Here is a 17,285-nt window from a genome sequence, read left to right as displayed (position 1 = left end):
CTCAGGGTCTCATTTTTGATATCAGCTCTGTCATGCTCCACCTATGTGATGATGGGTAATTTCTTTTCTCTCTCTAGAGCTCAGTTCCCAAGTTCTTCATAGCAACATACTTATTGGAAAAGGAATATCCCAAGCTCATTCTTCTACCCACACCTATTCTTGGGTACAGAGAAATGGAGTTGACTGTTTAATACTGCACTGTCAACAAGGTGGAGGGGCTTTATCAGTTCCAGATGACATCGAGTGTAGGAGGAGGGGGGACAATAAATCTGCTTGTGGGATATCCAGTACCCATGGGTCAAGGCATCACTGCCCTTTCTGGACTGTGACATGGAAGAAATTAATAAGGGACTCATCAGATGACTTAGGCTGCTCAAAGTGAATCTGGCCATCAGGATTAGGACTTGGGCTCTTCCCTCATCCATAGCTGTCTTCTCCAAAGCAGAAACTCATCCAGCAGGCATCTCTGACTGAGGAAATCAGAAGCTCATACTTATGTACCCTAAGGAACAAGACCTACTTATAGACCCTGCAGACCTCTGAGCTTTGACATCTCTCTCTGCTTTGTCTTTAGGACTTCCAGGTATTTCCATATACCCTACAATCAAACTTTAAGTGTTATTTCCCCAATCTGTGTCTAAATGCCTTGGAGCAGGAAATGTCTAACCCTTACTATCTGCATACCCATCACAGTGTTTGGCACATAATAGGGTTTTTTTTTTTGGTTTGTTTGTTTTTGGTTTTGTTTTTTTGTTTTTTAAATGCTTGTTCAATTGAATTCAATTGCTGGTAGAGAGAATACCCACATCAGCGAAAGTATAGATCTTTTGAAATATTGATATAATTGTTATTATCACCCAGGCTTAATAATGTCTATTGGCCAAGAATGGAGACAGCAAAGACGATTTGCCTTAATGACTCTGAGGAACTTTGGTTTGGGAAAGAAGACCTTGGAAGATCGCATTCAAGAGGAGGCCAGGTATCTCATTGAAGCTATCAGGGAAGAAAAAGGTGAGCAATGGTCAGGCAGAGGTATTTTCAATTGCTTCTGGTTGTCCTTTTTAATTCAAATGATCATTAAAAATCTGTAACTGTGGATGGAAGGAGCAGGAGAAGGAGGTCATCCCTAGATTAGAAACAGACAAAATGCCCTACCCTCCAGTCCCTCAGAAGGTCTTCAAAGACCTAACATTGTCCTCTAGGAATAAATGAGGCAATAAGCAAAGAAGGGAATCCCTTGATGGTCCCTTCTCTTGAATGCCATTATAATTATTTTCTGCCATCAACACATAGGACCTACATGCCATAATTCTTCAAATCCCACACACAGAGTCCTGCCTTGGCTGGCTAGTCTAGGAACTCCCTACACACATGCATGTACACACACCCCTGCCTCTGTTTTCTCATGCTGCTCTTCTCTAATTCTTTCTTCTTCCTAATCATCCTTCTTATTTTCTACTCATTGAATCATCTATTTCTTTTCAGCATCTTCCCTCTCATTCTTATCTTTCTTCTTGTCTCTTCCACATTGCTCTCCTATTTCTACTCATTAGAACACACACACACACACACACACACACACACACACTCACATATACACACATATGTATACATATTGTCATCTTCATTTTTTAGAATTTGGATTTTTTTAATTAATCATTTATTTTCTTTCCTTCTTTTTCTTCCTCTTACTTGGAAAAACAAAACCCTAGTAACAAATACACATAGTCAAGCAAAAAAAAATTAATGCTAACATTGCCCATGCCCAGAAACATATGTGTCATTGTGTAACCAAAGTCCATAATCTCTCTGTCAGGAGGTGGGTAGCAGGTGCAATTGCTGATACTCTGGAATTGTGATTGGTATTGCATTGATCCAAGGTCTTAATCTTATCCAAATTATCTTTCTATTCACAATTTGGTTATTGTAGACATTCATTCTTCTACTCTTCTTCCTACTTCTATGCTGCTTCTTTTTCCTTCTCCCATCCTTCTCCACTTTCTTTCTCTTCTTATTCTGCTGCTTCCTCTTATTATCATAGGATTAGGATAAGAATGAACCTTGGAGCCCATCAATCCAAATCTCCCTCCCATTCTGCAGATGAGAAAACTGAGGAGTGGGGCAGTCCAATGACTTGTCCAAAGTCATTCTCGCAGTCAATGAATATTTAGCAAATACCTACCATATTCCAAGCACTGTGCTAAATCCTAGGTATATAAAGAAAGGAAAAAAGAGAGTCTCTGTCCTTAAAGAGTTCTTAGTCTAAACAGGTAGACAAAATGCAAACAACTATGTACAAACACTCTAAAAAACAAGAGAAACTGGAAATAGTCAACAGTACGAAGACACTAGAACTAAGGTCACCAAGCTAGTAAATATCTGAGGTAGTCAGTATCTTCCTGGCGCCAGGTCCAGTACTTTACACAGTACCTTATACTTCCTACCTTCATTATTCACTTTTTCATATCTTTTCCTTTCATTTCAGGACATTCATTTGTAATTCCAGCTCTACTACTCATTTGCATTCAAGGAGCCCACAGATATATATAGTTATGGGTATTAGTATATGCAAACATAAATCTTTGGATACCTATGCACACATATGCCCATGAGCATTACACAGATGGGCACACCTTTATCAACCTATGCATATGATACATAAGATAGAAAATCATAGATAGAGGCTTGAAAGGCCTTCAGAGGTCATCTAATCCAACCCCTTCATTTTATTGATAAATATAATGGAGGCAAAGAAAGATAAAGTAATTTGCCCAAAGCCACAGGTAACCAATGTTGCAATAAAATCTGCCAATTAAATCCCAAGTCTTGGTTAAATGTTAAAAAAAAAAAGTGGGCAATTCTTTTCTTTCTTCCTCACATCTATTTAAGCAGTCACTGGTTATGGACAATAATGACAAAGCAGGAAGGGGAAGAGGGGGGAGGTGAGGAAAAAACGATTTAACATAAAAAGGTAGAAAGCTCTGCTGGGTTCCTTTAAAGAACACTAGTTAAATGAAAAGTGATCTGTCCCCTTTCTCTTCTACTCAACAGCACAGCCCTTTGACCCCCACTTTCAGATCAACAATGCTGTTTCCAATATCATTTGCTCCATAACTTTTGGGCATCGTTTTGAGTACCATGATTCTTGGTTTCGGGAGTTGCTAAAAAGTTTGGATGAAGTCACAGTGCTTGAAGCCAGATGGGAGTGTCAGGTAACAGACCATCCCTTGCTGGACAGGGTGGGCTCAGCCTCAGTTTGGCCTGTACTTCCTCCACAGGAAAAGAAACATGAAAAGAAGCATGGCTGTAAGCATGGGCAGGAGCTGATTCAGCTTGTGCATGAGTTCCTCTAGGCAGTAAAAGTCACTAAAGAGAGGAAAGGAACAAAAAAAGATTTTTATAGACAATGACATGAAAGAACATGCCTGGAAGACCAAAGCTTTGCCAGAACACCGTGATCTTCAAATAACAGGAAATACATGTATATACAGTTTTTAAGTTTTTCGAAGATCTTTACCAAGGTTATCAATTAACAAGCATTTATTAAGCACCTACTGTGTGCCAAGTACTGTGCTTGGGGATGAATATACAATGAGAAAAATGAGAGTCCCTGACATTAGGTGGTTTGTATTCTTTTGGAGGAGACAACATGCCCTCAAGTGAGGGTATATGTAAATAAATAAATACAATGGATAAAGTTTTGGTATTGGCTGCATTGGAAGCCAGGAGGACTGAGTTTGAGATAAACCAGGAAATTAATCCTCACATCTGCAGGGGAGCTAGGAGACAGGCAGAGAGAGAGAGAGAGAGAGAGAGAGAGAGAGAGAGAGAGAGAGAGAGAGAGAGAGAGAGAGAGAGCAAGCAGGAAATGGGGAAGGGAGGGATATTCAGAGATAGAGAAAAGAAACAGACAGCTAGAGAAACAGAATGCAAGATAAAGATAAAATAGACACAATCACAGTGACACAGATACTTTAAGGGCTTAAATTTATGATTTATAAACATATATTATCTCCTGCCTCAGTGCCTTTGCACTGGCTGTCCCTCATTCCTGGAATACTCTCCCTCCTCACCTCCACCTCTTGGATTCCTTCAAGTACCAGATCAAATGGCACCTTCTACTGCAGGATGTCTTTCCCACTCCCTCCAGCTGCTAGTGCCCTCCCCTCTGACAGCACCTTTCCACTACTCTGCACATATATTGCATGTACTGGTGTCTCTCCCATTGTAATGTGAGCTACTCAGAGACAGAGATTGGCATTTCACCCTTTTCTCTGTATGCCCAATACTTACCACAGTGCCTGGCACAAACTAAGTATATATTAAATGCTTGCTGATTGACTGATTTACTTAGATACTCACAATGACCCTTTAAGAGAGTTGATATTATTATCCCCATTTTACAAATAAGAAAAGTGAGGCTGAGAGAAATTAATGACTTCTCCTACAGCTAATAAATGTCTGAGGCAGAATTCTAACTCAGGTCTTCCTGAGACTTGCTGTAGCACTCCATCTGGCATCATGAACCACTGGCTCATGATTTCACTTAACTCCTCAGGAAGAAAATGAAGAGAGAGCATGAATCATATCGGGTCTCATTTCCTCAAGGGAACAAAATGGAAATTCAAGAGAAAAGAATTCTGTGTGACTAACAGGGAAATACAGACCCAAGTCGATCAATTACCCCAGGAAGAATTACTCCCTTTCTTCTTTGAAGGTTGTGAGGTTGCCTAGATCGGTGACATCTTGAAAGAGTTATTAGGTGCATAAGCACATGGCCAAGGGGCTGGAGTATGAGACAAAGATGGTTGGATGCCAGCCTGGGTGTTAGGAGAGCAACAGTATAGGAAGATAAACAATGGTTACAGGTCGGATAGACTTCAGTAGTGGTTAGATATGGAATTATGGTAAATTCCATGACGCACAAAGAAATGGTCACGAACCCTGGCCTGACTCAGAGTGAGGAAGAGAGAGACACAGGGTAGCCTAACAGGAGCTGGCACTCATCTCTCCTCCCTCTACCCCCTTTCATAATATTTAGCTCTACAATATGTTTCCTTGGATAATGAAATTCCTGCCAGGAGTTCACCAGAAGTTCTTTAGAGAATGGAAAAAGCTAGAGTCTTTTGTAAAATATGTGATCAAACAACACAAGGAAGACCTGAACCCAGAGGAGACCCTGGACTTCATTGATGCTTACCTGAAGGAGTTGTCCAAGGTAATTAAAAAAATACAGAAAATTTTCATTGTATGTTTAAAACCAAAAAAAAACAAAAAAGAAAAGAAAAAGTGCAGAGTTGGCGGAATAAGTGTGTTAAAATATTCCAAACTTTATATCTGCTTCACAATGCAAATATCTTTCCTCAATGACAACCCTGGGTGGTAAAAACTACATGTAATGGAGCTTGCTAGTGGAAAGCTAATCATTTTTATTTATAACTGGAAAGTGCCATAGGGCTCATTGAGTTCCACTCTCTGATTTTATAAGAGGGAAACTGAGGCTTAGACAGGCTAACTGATTTTCCCCAGTCACACAGCTATTAGGAGTCTGAGGCTGGATTTGAACCCAGCTCTTTCTGTCTCCAATTTCAATGTGTTTTTCATTAGAATCTACTTTGATTGAGATTAAGTCTTGACCCTGATATTTCATCCCTGTGAATTCATTTCTCTGTACCTCATTTTTATCATCTGTGACATTAAGACATTCCATCTACACCTTATCCTATCCAGATCTATTGTGTGTATATCCTTTGTAAACTTTACAATACTATACAAACAAATTAAATTATCAATCTTATATACACAACCAAAATATAACCACCGTTGGGAATTTGTGTAGCAGTCAAACATGTGGACAGCATTGGGGATGTGACTCCTGATTACTGTAGAATCACATCAAAATGTAATTTGGACACATTAATAAAATGAATAAATATGCATTAGAACATAGATAATGTAAGTCAATATGTAGTCCTCAGAGATCCTGACACATGGTTCAGTGGCCCCATTTCATTTTGAGCTTGACACTATTGAAGTTCCTTTCCAACTTCATGATTTCGTGATTATGTCCTGTACAGTTCAAGAGCGCTGGCCCTCAATTTGACTTCCACATCACGAAATGATCATCCCAGTTTACCTGGGCATAAATGAAACCTATTTGTAAAACCCTTCTCACAGTGTTTGGCACATGGCAGGCGCCATATTAAAATACCAGCTATTGTTATTCTCCATTTTACAGCCAGCTTTATTCTTGCCAGAAGAAGAAATATCAGCAGCTACTAACAGGCATATAGATAGTTCTTTAGTAGAGGGAAAATAAAAGTAATAAGAATGATAATAAGGAGAAGGAAGAGAAAGAGAAAGGAAAAGAGGTGGAAGAGGAGGGGAAGGAGAAAGGATGAGAAAGAGAATGAAAAAAAGAAAGCGAAGGAGGAGAAGAGAGTAAAGGAGAAGAAAACAGAGAAAGAGGAGGAAAATGAGAAAGAATTCAATACAAACAAATATAGATGCAAATTCAATACAAACTTCTATAATTCTAGCACACTAGGCACCTCTACCCAGCACAAATCGTGGTTAGATGATGAAAAAAAAATTCCTTAACTTCACACTCATTTTCTAAAAAGCTGACCTCCATGCCCATTCTTTTTTATGTGTGGCCCTGGAGGGTGTGTTGGAAAGTGGGTGGGAGGTAATTCCACACAGGGCTGAGCAGTGGCATGATGTAGCAAAGATTAATAGATTTTGGTCAGGGGACAGGATTCATGGCCAGTTCTGTCATTTATTAGCCCTGTGACTCTAGGCAATTAGCCCATCGTTTCTGAGCTTCAGTTTTCTCACATGTAAAACAAAGATCCCATCTACCTGCATGGGTTTGGTGGGAAAAGTACTCACAGTAAGCCTCCCGACCCATCAGAAATAGGAGCTCTCACAACTGGAATCAAGATGGTGGAGAAAAAGAAGGAAGTTACCTAAGCTTTCCCAAGTTTCCCTGGAAGTACATTTATATCAAGCAACAAAATTAATTCTTGATTGACAGAATCCACAAAAGGAAAGATTTAAACAACTTTCCAGGCCAAAATAACTTAGAAAGACTACAGGACAGCCCTGCCTCACTTGGGTAAAATGGGAGAACAGTACAGTGCAGGTAGTGTAAGGGCAAGCCTAGACCCAGCACAGTTCAGCAACCCAGCTCAGCAGTTTAGTAGCACAGCAGACAAGCTGTGAGCCCTGTAGTCAGGATGCCACAAGTGAGCTGAAGTCAGGTGCAACAGATATTAATAGGGTGGGTGATTCCAGCACAGCAGGAAAGATGACAGCCCTGGAACCCCTGTTCAACACACAAGCCCCCACAGCCAGCCAACAACCAGGCCCCCATCCTCCAGCATGAGAAGGTTGGGACAGTACCTCCTGTGATCCAGGAGTAGAGCTCAACTTTAAATAGTACAAAATAGGCTGGAAAGAAGCAAAACAAATAATCTGACCATAGAAAGCTACAATGATGACAGGGAAGATCAAAAATCAAACTCAGAAGAGGACAACAATGTCAAAACACTGATGTGAATAAACAATTCAATTATCAAAGAGTCACAGTCAGCATTACACAGCATTTAGCAGCTTCTACAGTAAAAGATCAGAGGGCTTGGGATATGATATTCTGGAATGTAAAGGAACTTGTATTACAACAAAGAATCAACTTCCCAGCAAAACTGAGCCTAATCTTTCAAAAGAAAAAAAAAGGACATTCAGTGAAAGAGGGGACTTTCAAACATTCCTGATGAAAAGACCAGAGCAAAACAGAGAGTTTGATTTTCAAATACAGGATTCAAGAAAAGCATGAAAAGATAAGAAAGAAAAGAAAAGTTATTCAATAAAGTTAAATGGTTTACATCCCTACAAGGGAAGATGATACTTGTAACTCTTAAGAACTGTATCACTATAAAGCAGTCAGAAGGAGGATATATAGACAGAGTGTGTGGGGGTAAGTTGACTTTGATAAGGTGGTATTAAAAAAAAAACTTAAGGGGTAAAAAAGAGGATTGCACTAGGAGAAGAAGGAAGAGAGGCAGAATGGGGCAAATAACATCACATGAAAAGGTGCAAAAGATTGATTACAGTAGAGGGAATATAGGAACGGGGGGGACATTGTTTGAACCTTACTCTTATCTGATTTTGCTCAAAGAGGGGATGATATATACACTCGGATGGGAATAAAAATCTATCTTACCGTATAGGAGGGGAGTGGAAAAATAAAAGGCAGTACTGATAGAAGGGGGTCCAATTGAGGAAAATGGTGGGCAGAAGAAAAACATATTGATGAAGGAAAGGGTGAAAGGAGAGGGAAAGAAAAGTATAAGCTTGAGGAAAATAGGATGGAAGAAAATATACAGTTAGTAATCATAACTGTGAAAGGAAATAGGATGAACTTTCCCATACAACAGAAGTAGAAGAACAAAATGGATTAAAAACCAAAATCCTACAATGTTATTTATAAGAAATACATCTGAAGCATACACACACACACACACACACACACACACACACACACACACACACAGTAAATATAAAAGGCTGAAGAATATATTCTTCAGCAGAATTTTAAAAAAAATAGGAGTAGCAATCATGATCTGAGACAAAGCAAAAGCAAAAAATAGATCAAATTAAAGAGACAAGGAAGCAAACAACATCTTGCTAAAAAAAAAAGGTACCATAGAAAATGAAGTAATATCAGTGCTAAAAAGTGTGTACCAAATGGTATCACATCTAATATTTTAAATGAGAAATTAAGTTGTAAAATTAAACAGATGATAAAACTATAGTAATGGAGGACCTCAACTTTTCCCTGTCAGTACTAGAAATATCTAACCAAGAAAGAAGTTAATTAGGTGAATAGAACTTTAGAAAAGTTAAACTTAATAGATTTCTGAAGAAAACTGAATGGGGATAGAAAATAATGCATGTTTTTTTTTCTCAGCTGTACACAGCATCTACACAAAAATTGACCATATGTCTGGGCAAAAAGTCTCATAATCAAATGCAGAAAAGTAGAAATATTAAATGCATCCTTTTCAGAATGTGATGCCATAAAAAATAACATATTTTAAAGGGTCATGGAAAGATAGATTAAAAATTAATTGGAAACTAAATAATCTAATTTTAAAGAATAGGTGGGTCGAAGAACAAATCATAGAAACAATCATCAATTTCAAAAAAGAAATGATGACAATGAGACAACACACCAAAATTTATGGAATACAACCAAGGAAGTACTTAGGAGAGAATTTATATCTCTAATTGCTTAAAGATCTATGAACTAGGCATACAACTAAAAAAGCTAGACAAAGAGTAAATTTGAAATCCCCACATAACACCAAACTGAAAATCCAGAAAATCAAAGAAGAGATTAATAAAATTGAAAGTAACAAAACTAATAAATAAAACTAAGAGCTGGAATTATGAAAAAGAAGATAAATGAACCATTGGTTGATTTGATTTAAAAAAAAGAAAGAAAGAAGAAAACCAAATTACCAGTATCAAAAATGAAAAGTGTAAATTTATCACCAATGATAAGCAAATTAAAGCAATAATTGTGAGCTATTTCACCTAATTGTATGTCAATAAATCTGACAATCTCAATGAAATACACAAATATTTACAAAAATAAAATTTTCTAGATTAAAAGAAGATGAAATATAATTCTTAAATAACCTCACTTTGAAAAAGAAATTGAACAATCAATGAATTCCCTAAAAACAAAAAGAAATGAGGTCCAGATGAATTTCCAAGTAAATTGTACCAAAGAAAAAGTGAAGGACAATTAATTGCAATACCATATAAACTATTCAGGAAAATACGTGAAGTCCTATCAACTTCCTTTCATGACACAAATATGGTGCTGATACCAGGAAGAGCCAAAACAGAGAAAGAAAACTATAGGCCAATGAATATTAATGCAAAAATTTTAGGTAAAATCCTAGCCAGGAGATTATACCAATTTAGCACAGAGATCATACACTATTACCAGGTAGACTGATTCAATGTCAGGATAACTATCAGCATAATTGACCATGTCAATTAAAAAAGAACAGAAATCATAAAATTATTTCAGTAGAAGTAGAAAAAGCTTTTGAAATAATCCAATACTCACACCTGTAAAAACATAAAAAGCATACAAATAAATGGAGCTTTCTTTAAAATGATAAGTAGTATTTATCCAAAATCATCAACAAGCATTATCTATAGTGAGAATGATCTAAAACCTTTCCCAATATGATCAGGGGTGAAACAAGATGCCCATTATTACCACTCTTATTAAATATTGTATTAGAAATGTTAGCTTTAGCAATAAGAGGGGAAAAAAAAAGATTAACCAATTAAAATAGGCAATGAAGAAACAAAACTCACTCTGCAGATATGATGCAGATATACGGAAAGAACTCTAGAGAATCACCTGAAAAAACCTCTTGGAATAATTAACAAAATGTCAAATTTGCAGGATATACAATAAACCCACATAGACCATCAACATTTCTACATATTACCAACAACAAACAACAGTAATAGGTAGAAAGAGAAATCTCATTTAAAATAACTGTAGACAATAATAAATTACTTGGAAGTCTACTTGAAAAAACAAACCAAGGAATTCTATGAACACATATTATAAAAGACTTTTCATACAAATAAAATCAGATCTAAACATTTGGGAAGTTATTAACTGCCCATGTATAAGCCAAGTCAGTATAGTAAAAAATGACAATTCTGCCTAAAGTAATTAACTTATTCAGTACCATACCAAACTGCTGAAAAAAATTATAGAACTAGAAAAAATGACAACTAAATTCATCTGGAAAAATAAAAGGTCAAAGAATATCAAGGGAATTAATGAAAAAAAAAACGCAAAGGAAGGTGGCCTAGACATACCATATTTCAAACTATATTATAAAGCACCAATCATCAAATTAGCTTCTGGGATAAGAACTCACTATTTGACAAAAATTTCTGGAAAAACTTGAAAACAAAAACTAGGTATAGCCAACATCTTACACTGTATACCCAGATATGGTCAAAATGAGTACATGGTTTAGACAAAAAGATGATACCATAAGCAAATGAGAAGACCAAGGAATAGCTTACCTGTCAGATCTATAGAGAAGGGAAGACTTTATGACAAAACAAGAGATAGAGAGCATTATGACATATAAAATTGATTACTTTGATTATATTAAATTTAAAAGGTTTTGCAGAAAGAAGACTGATGCAACCAAGATTAGAAGGAAAACAGAAAGCTGGGAAACAATCATTACAGTCAGTGTCTCTGATACAGGCCTCATTGCTCAAACATTTAGAGAACTGAGAAAAATTGATAAGAATACAAGTCATTTTCTAATTGATGAATGGTCAAAGATATGAATAAGCAGGCTTCAGATGAAGAAATCAAAGCTATCTATAGTCATATGAAAAAGTACACTAAATCAGTATTGGTTAGAGAAATGCAAATTAAAACAACTCTAAGATATTACATCACACCTATCATATTAGCTAATATGAAAGAAAAAGCAAACAATAAATGCCTTAGAGGTTGGGGGGAAACTGAGACACTGATGGATTGTTGGTGGAGTTGTGAACTGATCTAGCCATTCTCAAGAGCAATTTGGAACTATGCCCAAAGGCTATCAATTTGTGCATACCCTTTGATCCAGCAATACCACTAGTAGGTCTATATCACAAAGAGATCATAAAAAAAGTGGAAGGGGAAAGGATGGACATGTACAAAAATATTTGTAGCAGCTCTTTTTATGGTAGCAAAGAATTGGAAATTGAAGGGATGCTCCTCAGCTGGGAAATGGCTAAACAAATTATGGTATATGAAGGTAATGGATATCTATTGTGCTATAAGAAATGACAAGCAGGTGGATTTCAGAAAAGCCTGGAAAGACTTACATGCATTGATGCAAAGTGAAGTGAGCAAAACCAGGAGAACATCATACATAGTATCAGCAATGCTGATTGACTTAGCTTTTCACAGCAATTCAATGATACAAGACAAGTCCAAAAGACTCATGATGGAAAATGTTTCACATCCAGAGAAAGAACTGATGAAATATGAATGCATATGAAAGCATACTATTTTCAATTTCTTTATCTCTATGTCATGGTTTTCTTCCTTTTCTTGTTTCTTCTTTCACAATATGATTAATACAGAAATGTGTTGTACATGAATGTACATATATAACCTATATCAAATTGCTTACCATCTTAGTGAGGGAGAAGGAAAGCAAAAAGGGAGAAAATTTGGAGCTCAAAATTTTATATTAAAAAGAGAATATTAAAATGGTCTTTACATATAATTGGAAAAAATAATATTTCACAGGGAAAAAAATAGAAATAGGAGCTCTCAATCTTAGGAGCAGTTACTGTATTCTTGGGTGTTAAAGGGAAGCCCAGGATCTGCTACCTTGACCTTCCCAAGGCTTCATTGAGGGTGCAGCTCCTCATGCTTGGAGACAGCATAATTTTTTTTTTAGATTAACCAACTAATCCTTGACTTTTTCATTTAAGGATAACATCCATTCTAGTTTTAATGAAGAAAATTTAGTCTTCTGTACCCTGGACCTCTTCTTTGCTGGAACAGAGACAACTTCGACCACTCTAAGATGGGCACTGCTATATATGGCCCTTTATCCAGAGATCCAAGGTACAGTAATGGTCCCAGACTATGCACCCCATCCCATTTATGGAGAGTTTGATACTTTACCAAGCACTTTACATACATCACTTTTTTTAAAATTCTCTTTGGAATAGTACAATAATTGTTTTCATAGTCATGTGGAACCCTTTCTAACATCATTTCTTTCAGCTCCCTATATGAGGATGGTAGTTGTGGGCTAGGGCAGTAGAATATAGAATTTGGATTCAGGAAGATGCAAGTTCAAATCCTGCCTCAGGTACTTACTAACCATGTGATTCTAAGCTAACCACATAACTTCTATCAGCCTCTGAGTCTTCATCGGTAAAATGGGGAGAATAATATCCCTTACCTCATAGGGTCTTGATGAGGATCAAACAAGTTGACAAACATAAAGTGCTTTGGAAGCCTTAAAGTGTCATATAAATACCAGATATTGTTTTAATATTATTAATTATTATTTTAGTGTACTATAACTTTTTTTTAGAAAAGATATGTGATGACAAAAAGTAATATTTCAAAATGTATTTGTATCTTATTACATATGAAAAATCTCCAGATTTGAAAATAGAAATACTTAAGTGAAAGGTACATTATTAATGCAGTCTACAGAAGGTCTTAAGGTCTTTAGATTTAGAATTGAAAGGTATCTTAGAGGAGATAAAGTCCAAACCCCTTCATTTTACAGATGTGGAACCTGAGGCTAAGAGAAATTACATGATTTCCTCGGGGCCTCACAGGTAGAAAGATTCTGAGGTGAGATTAAATGCTGATTATCCTGATTCCAAGCCCAAGGTTCATCTCCAGGGACTCCCATTTGCTTCTCCCTCAAGAGATTCATGTTCTGAAAAGTAGGATCAAAAGTTCTCTTTCTGTGTCTAGTATACTGTGATACGTCTCATATGTTCCTTATGTTAAAGATCAGAATGAGGATTCATGGACCAAATATGGATTTGCAGATCCCTAGCAATAACTGCCTGGAGAAAACCACAGATCTGCATTTGGAAACACCTGGACTAGACATATTGAGGTTCCACTTAAAGTACTACCCAGAATGGAATATCCCTTTTACCTATTTGAGGCAATACTCCAAAGCAGCATTCTTAGCACCTAATTAGCATCATGGAAATAAAATCAAGCACTTATGTGCCTACTGTGTGTCAGGTACTGGAAATACAAGTACAAAGTACAAAGAATGAAGCAATGCTTCCCTCTTTGCAAGGATCTGGGGGTGACAGAAAATTTAATTAAGAGTCAGAAGTTTGTTCTCTAGTCCAGGCTTCCCATCTAAGTAGTCATTAGACTTTGAGGAACGCATTTCAGTCTGTTAATGAATGTTTATTAAGCACCTACCATGTGCTACACACAGTACCAAGTATTATTGTTGTTGTTAGGCCTTCCTTCTTGAAGAAGAACATGGCATCAAGAAGATGATGCCATGACTCGCAAGTGAATTGGATTTTAGTGAGGCCGGGCTGTGAAAAGTAGCCAGTCTAACTTTTTCCTCCCCAACCATCTGGGTCCAGTGGCAAGATACAAATCAGGACGACTAGAGATGCCCCTCACCTCCACCCTACCCCCTAAGTATTAGGAATACAAAAAAAGGCAACACAACAACAACAACAACGAAATAGGGCCTGTTCTCATCGTCCACCATTAGACTATGATGACATGTGAACAGCTATGGACAAAAGAGATACAGAGAGAATAAGTAGGAGAAAATCAGCAGAAAATAGTTCTCTGGTTCTTCACTTTCATTCAAAAATAGCATAGACTTAAGTGAGATATGATGGCGGCCTTCACGTATTTGAAGGGCTTTTACATAAAAGAGGGATTCAGCTTATTCCATTTGGCCCTTGTGGGTAGAAGTCTTTGCAATGGGTAGAAGTTGCAGGATGCCAAATTTGGACTTGAGGTAAGAAAAGCCTCTACAAAGTCCTCCTCTGATGCCTTCCTGTGTTGTCAAAGTGACCCTGGATCTCAAAGTCTATGTCAGTGGAATGGACAGCTTTAGCAGAGTCCACTATGGTGGAAACAAAAGTTCCTTGAGGGCACTCCCTTTTATCACTAGGGCTTAGCACAGTGCCTAACACATAGTATGCACTTAATAAGTATTTGCTGAAGGGAACTGAAAGGCATAGAGCATAGTCCCAACATTTGGGACATATATCCTGAAGCCCAGATTAGCTAAGTACCAAGCAGGTCATCCCAGGAGGCTGAACACTGGGAGCTGAATTCCAAGGCCATAGCATCTCTTGATACAAAGAATGATACAAAATGACCCTCAGCCCTCTGCAGTCAGCTCCTGCTTCTACAACAAACATGACAGAATGATGGGAAATGGAATAAGAATCACACTGATGCGAAGAATCACATTGTCAATAAGCATTAACTTAGTTATAAGCTACTCTAACATATTGATATTACATATTATTATACATTATATGTTATAATTATTATATCATGTATTACTTACATTTTATATATTCAGACATATTACAGTTATAACCTATTCTAAATGGGTGATCTGGCCATTAACCACAAGTATACCACTTACTGAATTCATGAATTTTGAAATTCCCTTATCTGATCTCAATCTATAGATATTCCACCTCTCCCTCTGCTGTCCTTGACTGCCAATCTCTTGACTCCTCAATCAGTTCATTATTGGCCATTAATCAGTCAAGTCTCCACATTTCTAAGCCATGGGGATTAGCACCTTTGGTGGAGGTCAAGCCCAAATTTCATCCAACCACAAGTGTGGCTGTAGTTTTCCCACAAGGTCAGAAAAAACTGGATGGGAGGGGAAAGAAAGCCCTGAGTTCAAATCTACCTAGATGTGTGTCTCTGAGTAAGTCACTTAAATTGCGTCTGCCTCATTTTACTCTATAAAATTAGGATAATAATCTCACTGTCCTCCTGGCACTGTTATGAGGATCAAATGAGATAATATTTGTAAAATGTTTCACAAACTTTAAAGCACTCTATATATGTGAGCTCTTATTTGGGTCTCAAAAAACTCTATTATGGGGCAGCTGGTTGGTGCAGTGGATGGAGCACTGGCCCTGGATTTAGGAGGACTTGAGTTCAAATCTTGCCTGAGGCACATATCGCTTAATAGTTGTATGACCCTAGGCAAGTCACATAACCCTGTGGCCTAACCCCCCCTCCAAAAAAAAAACTACCAAAAAAAACCCAAAACACTCTATCTTTTCTTTCCAGGCAAAATACAAGCTGAGATTGACCAGGTGGTTGGCCAGGCGAGGCAGCCCACCATGGCTGATAAGGAGAATATGCCCTACACTAATGCAGCCATTCATGAAGTTCAGAGAATGGGTAATATTGTTCCTTTCAATGTGCCCAGGGTGGCCACAGTTGATACCACAGTGGCAGGATATTATGTGCCAAAGGTAAATGGTTTTTCTCCCATGAACGTGAAGGGGCTCCCCAGCTTCCATATGCCCTGGGGGACAGGGTAGAAGAAGGTGAAACAAAAAGCATAGATTGTAGAACAAACGTTCTTGGTCAAGGGTCCATGACCTTGGGCTTTAAAATATATGTAGTTTGGAGACAGCTAGGTGGTGCAGTAGATAGCGCACAAGTCCTGGAGTCAGGAGGATCTGAATTCAAATGCAGCCTCAAACACATAACACTTCCTAGCTGTGTGACCCTGCGCATGTCACTTAATCCCAGTTGCCTCACAAAAAAAAAAAATACAAACAAAAGAAAATGAAGTAGCATTGCACTAGAATCTTAAAATAATTTATTCTTACAGTTGGATGAGGAAAAAAAGCACTGTATTTGGAGGCAGACGGACTGGGCTTCAAATCTAGTTTTAATCGTTTGTTTAAGTTACTTATGTCCACTTAGTTTCCCTTTGTGTGACATCCCTATGAATGACAGATCTCTGGGCCTCAGCTTATTCATTTGAAATATAAGAGGGTTTGCCTAGATGATCATTAAATGTCCTTCCAACTTTTCCGGACTCTACAGTCATATGAGCATAATGGGTGTAGTGTGGACCATCCCCAATTTCTTCAGTCCTAAAGAAATCACATTTGCTCAGACAGCAATGGTTTCTCAGCCACAGTGGGTAAAGAGACTCAGACACCAAGCACAGAATTCTGAAGGAGTTATTTGCATCCCCCATCCCCTGGACTGCACTCCTGGGACCTGGCCAGGACAGCTCAATCAACACCCTTTCCTGGGGCTCAGGCTCTAATCCAGGCTCCACCTTACAAAGAAGTCACTTTAGGCCCTGGAGCCTAAACGGAAATCATGATTAACAATCATTTTAACAACTCCCAATTTCATAGAGTTCCATCACTCCAAAGAATTTCCCTTCATATCAACAAACCTTTCTTAAGCACCTACTATGGGCCATTCATTGTACTCATTGCTGCTGAACTTTAAACTTAGGTTTTCTGGCCTAAATTTCATTTCTTTTTTTTTCTACTGAGTTGATAACTGTGTGTAAGACCCTGTGAGGAATACAGAGCACAAAATGAGCAGAGAAATAGGTACAATTTCTTTTTCACTTTCAGGTTTACAAAGAACTTTAGAAATATCTCACTTAATCCTCACAACAACCTTGGAAGGG

At 37.7% G+C, this 17,285-nt stretch overlaps 1 protein-coding gene across 2 annotated transcripts in view; it reads left to right on the top strand.

Annotated features, from left to right (window-relative positions):
• The window catches only part of LOC110212942 (cytochrome P450 2J2-like), a 36,587-nt gene that overhangs the window by 11,796 nt on the left and 7,506 nt on the right, over positions 1-17,285 (top strand). For both annotated transcript variants that reach the window (XM_020993116.2, XM_020993115.2), the window contains exons 3-7: positions 862-1,011; positions 3,052-3,212; positions 5,042-5,218; positions 12,559-12,694; positions 15,908-16,095. In XM_020993116.2, coding sequence (XP_020848775.1) covers positions 862-1,011; positions 3,052-3,212; positions 5,042-5,218; positions 12,559-12,694; positions 15,908-16,095 — 812 coding nt within the window. The remainder of the gene's footprint in view (positions 1-861; positions 1,012-3,051; positions 3,213-5,041; positions 5,219-12,558; positions 12,695-15,907; positions 16,096-17,285) is intronic.

The sequence above is a fragment of the Phascolarctos cinereus genome, unplaced genomic scaffold (assembly GCF_003287225.1).
Source record: "Phascolarctos cinereus isolate Bilbo 61053 unplaced genomic scaffold, phaCin_HiC Scaffold_5;HRSCAF=322, whole genome shotgun sequence".
Lineage (NCBI taxonomy): Eukaryota > Metazoa > Chordata > Mammalia > Diprotodontia > Phascolarctidae > Phascolarctos > Phascolarctos cinereus.
Note: the sequence above shows the minus strand (reverse complement) of the source record. Positions and strands in the feature narration are given on the sequence as shown.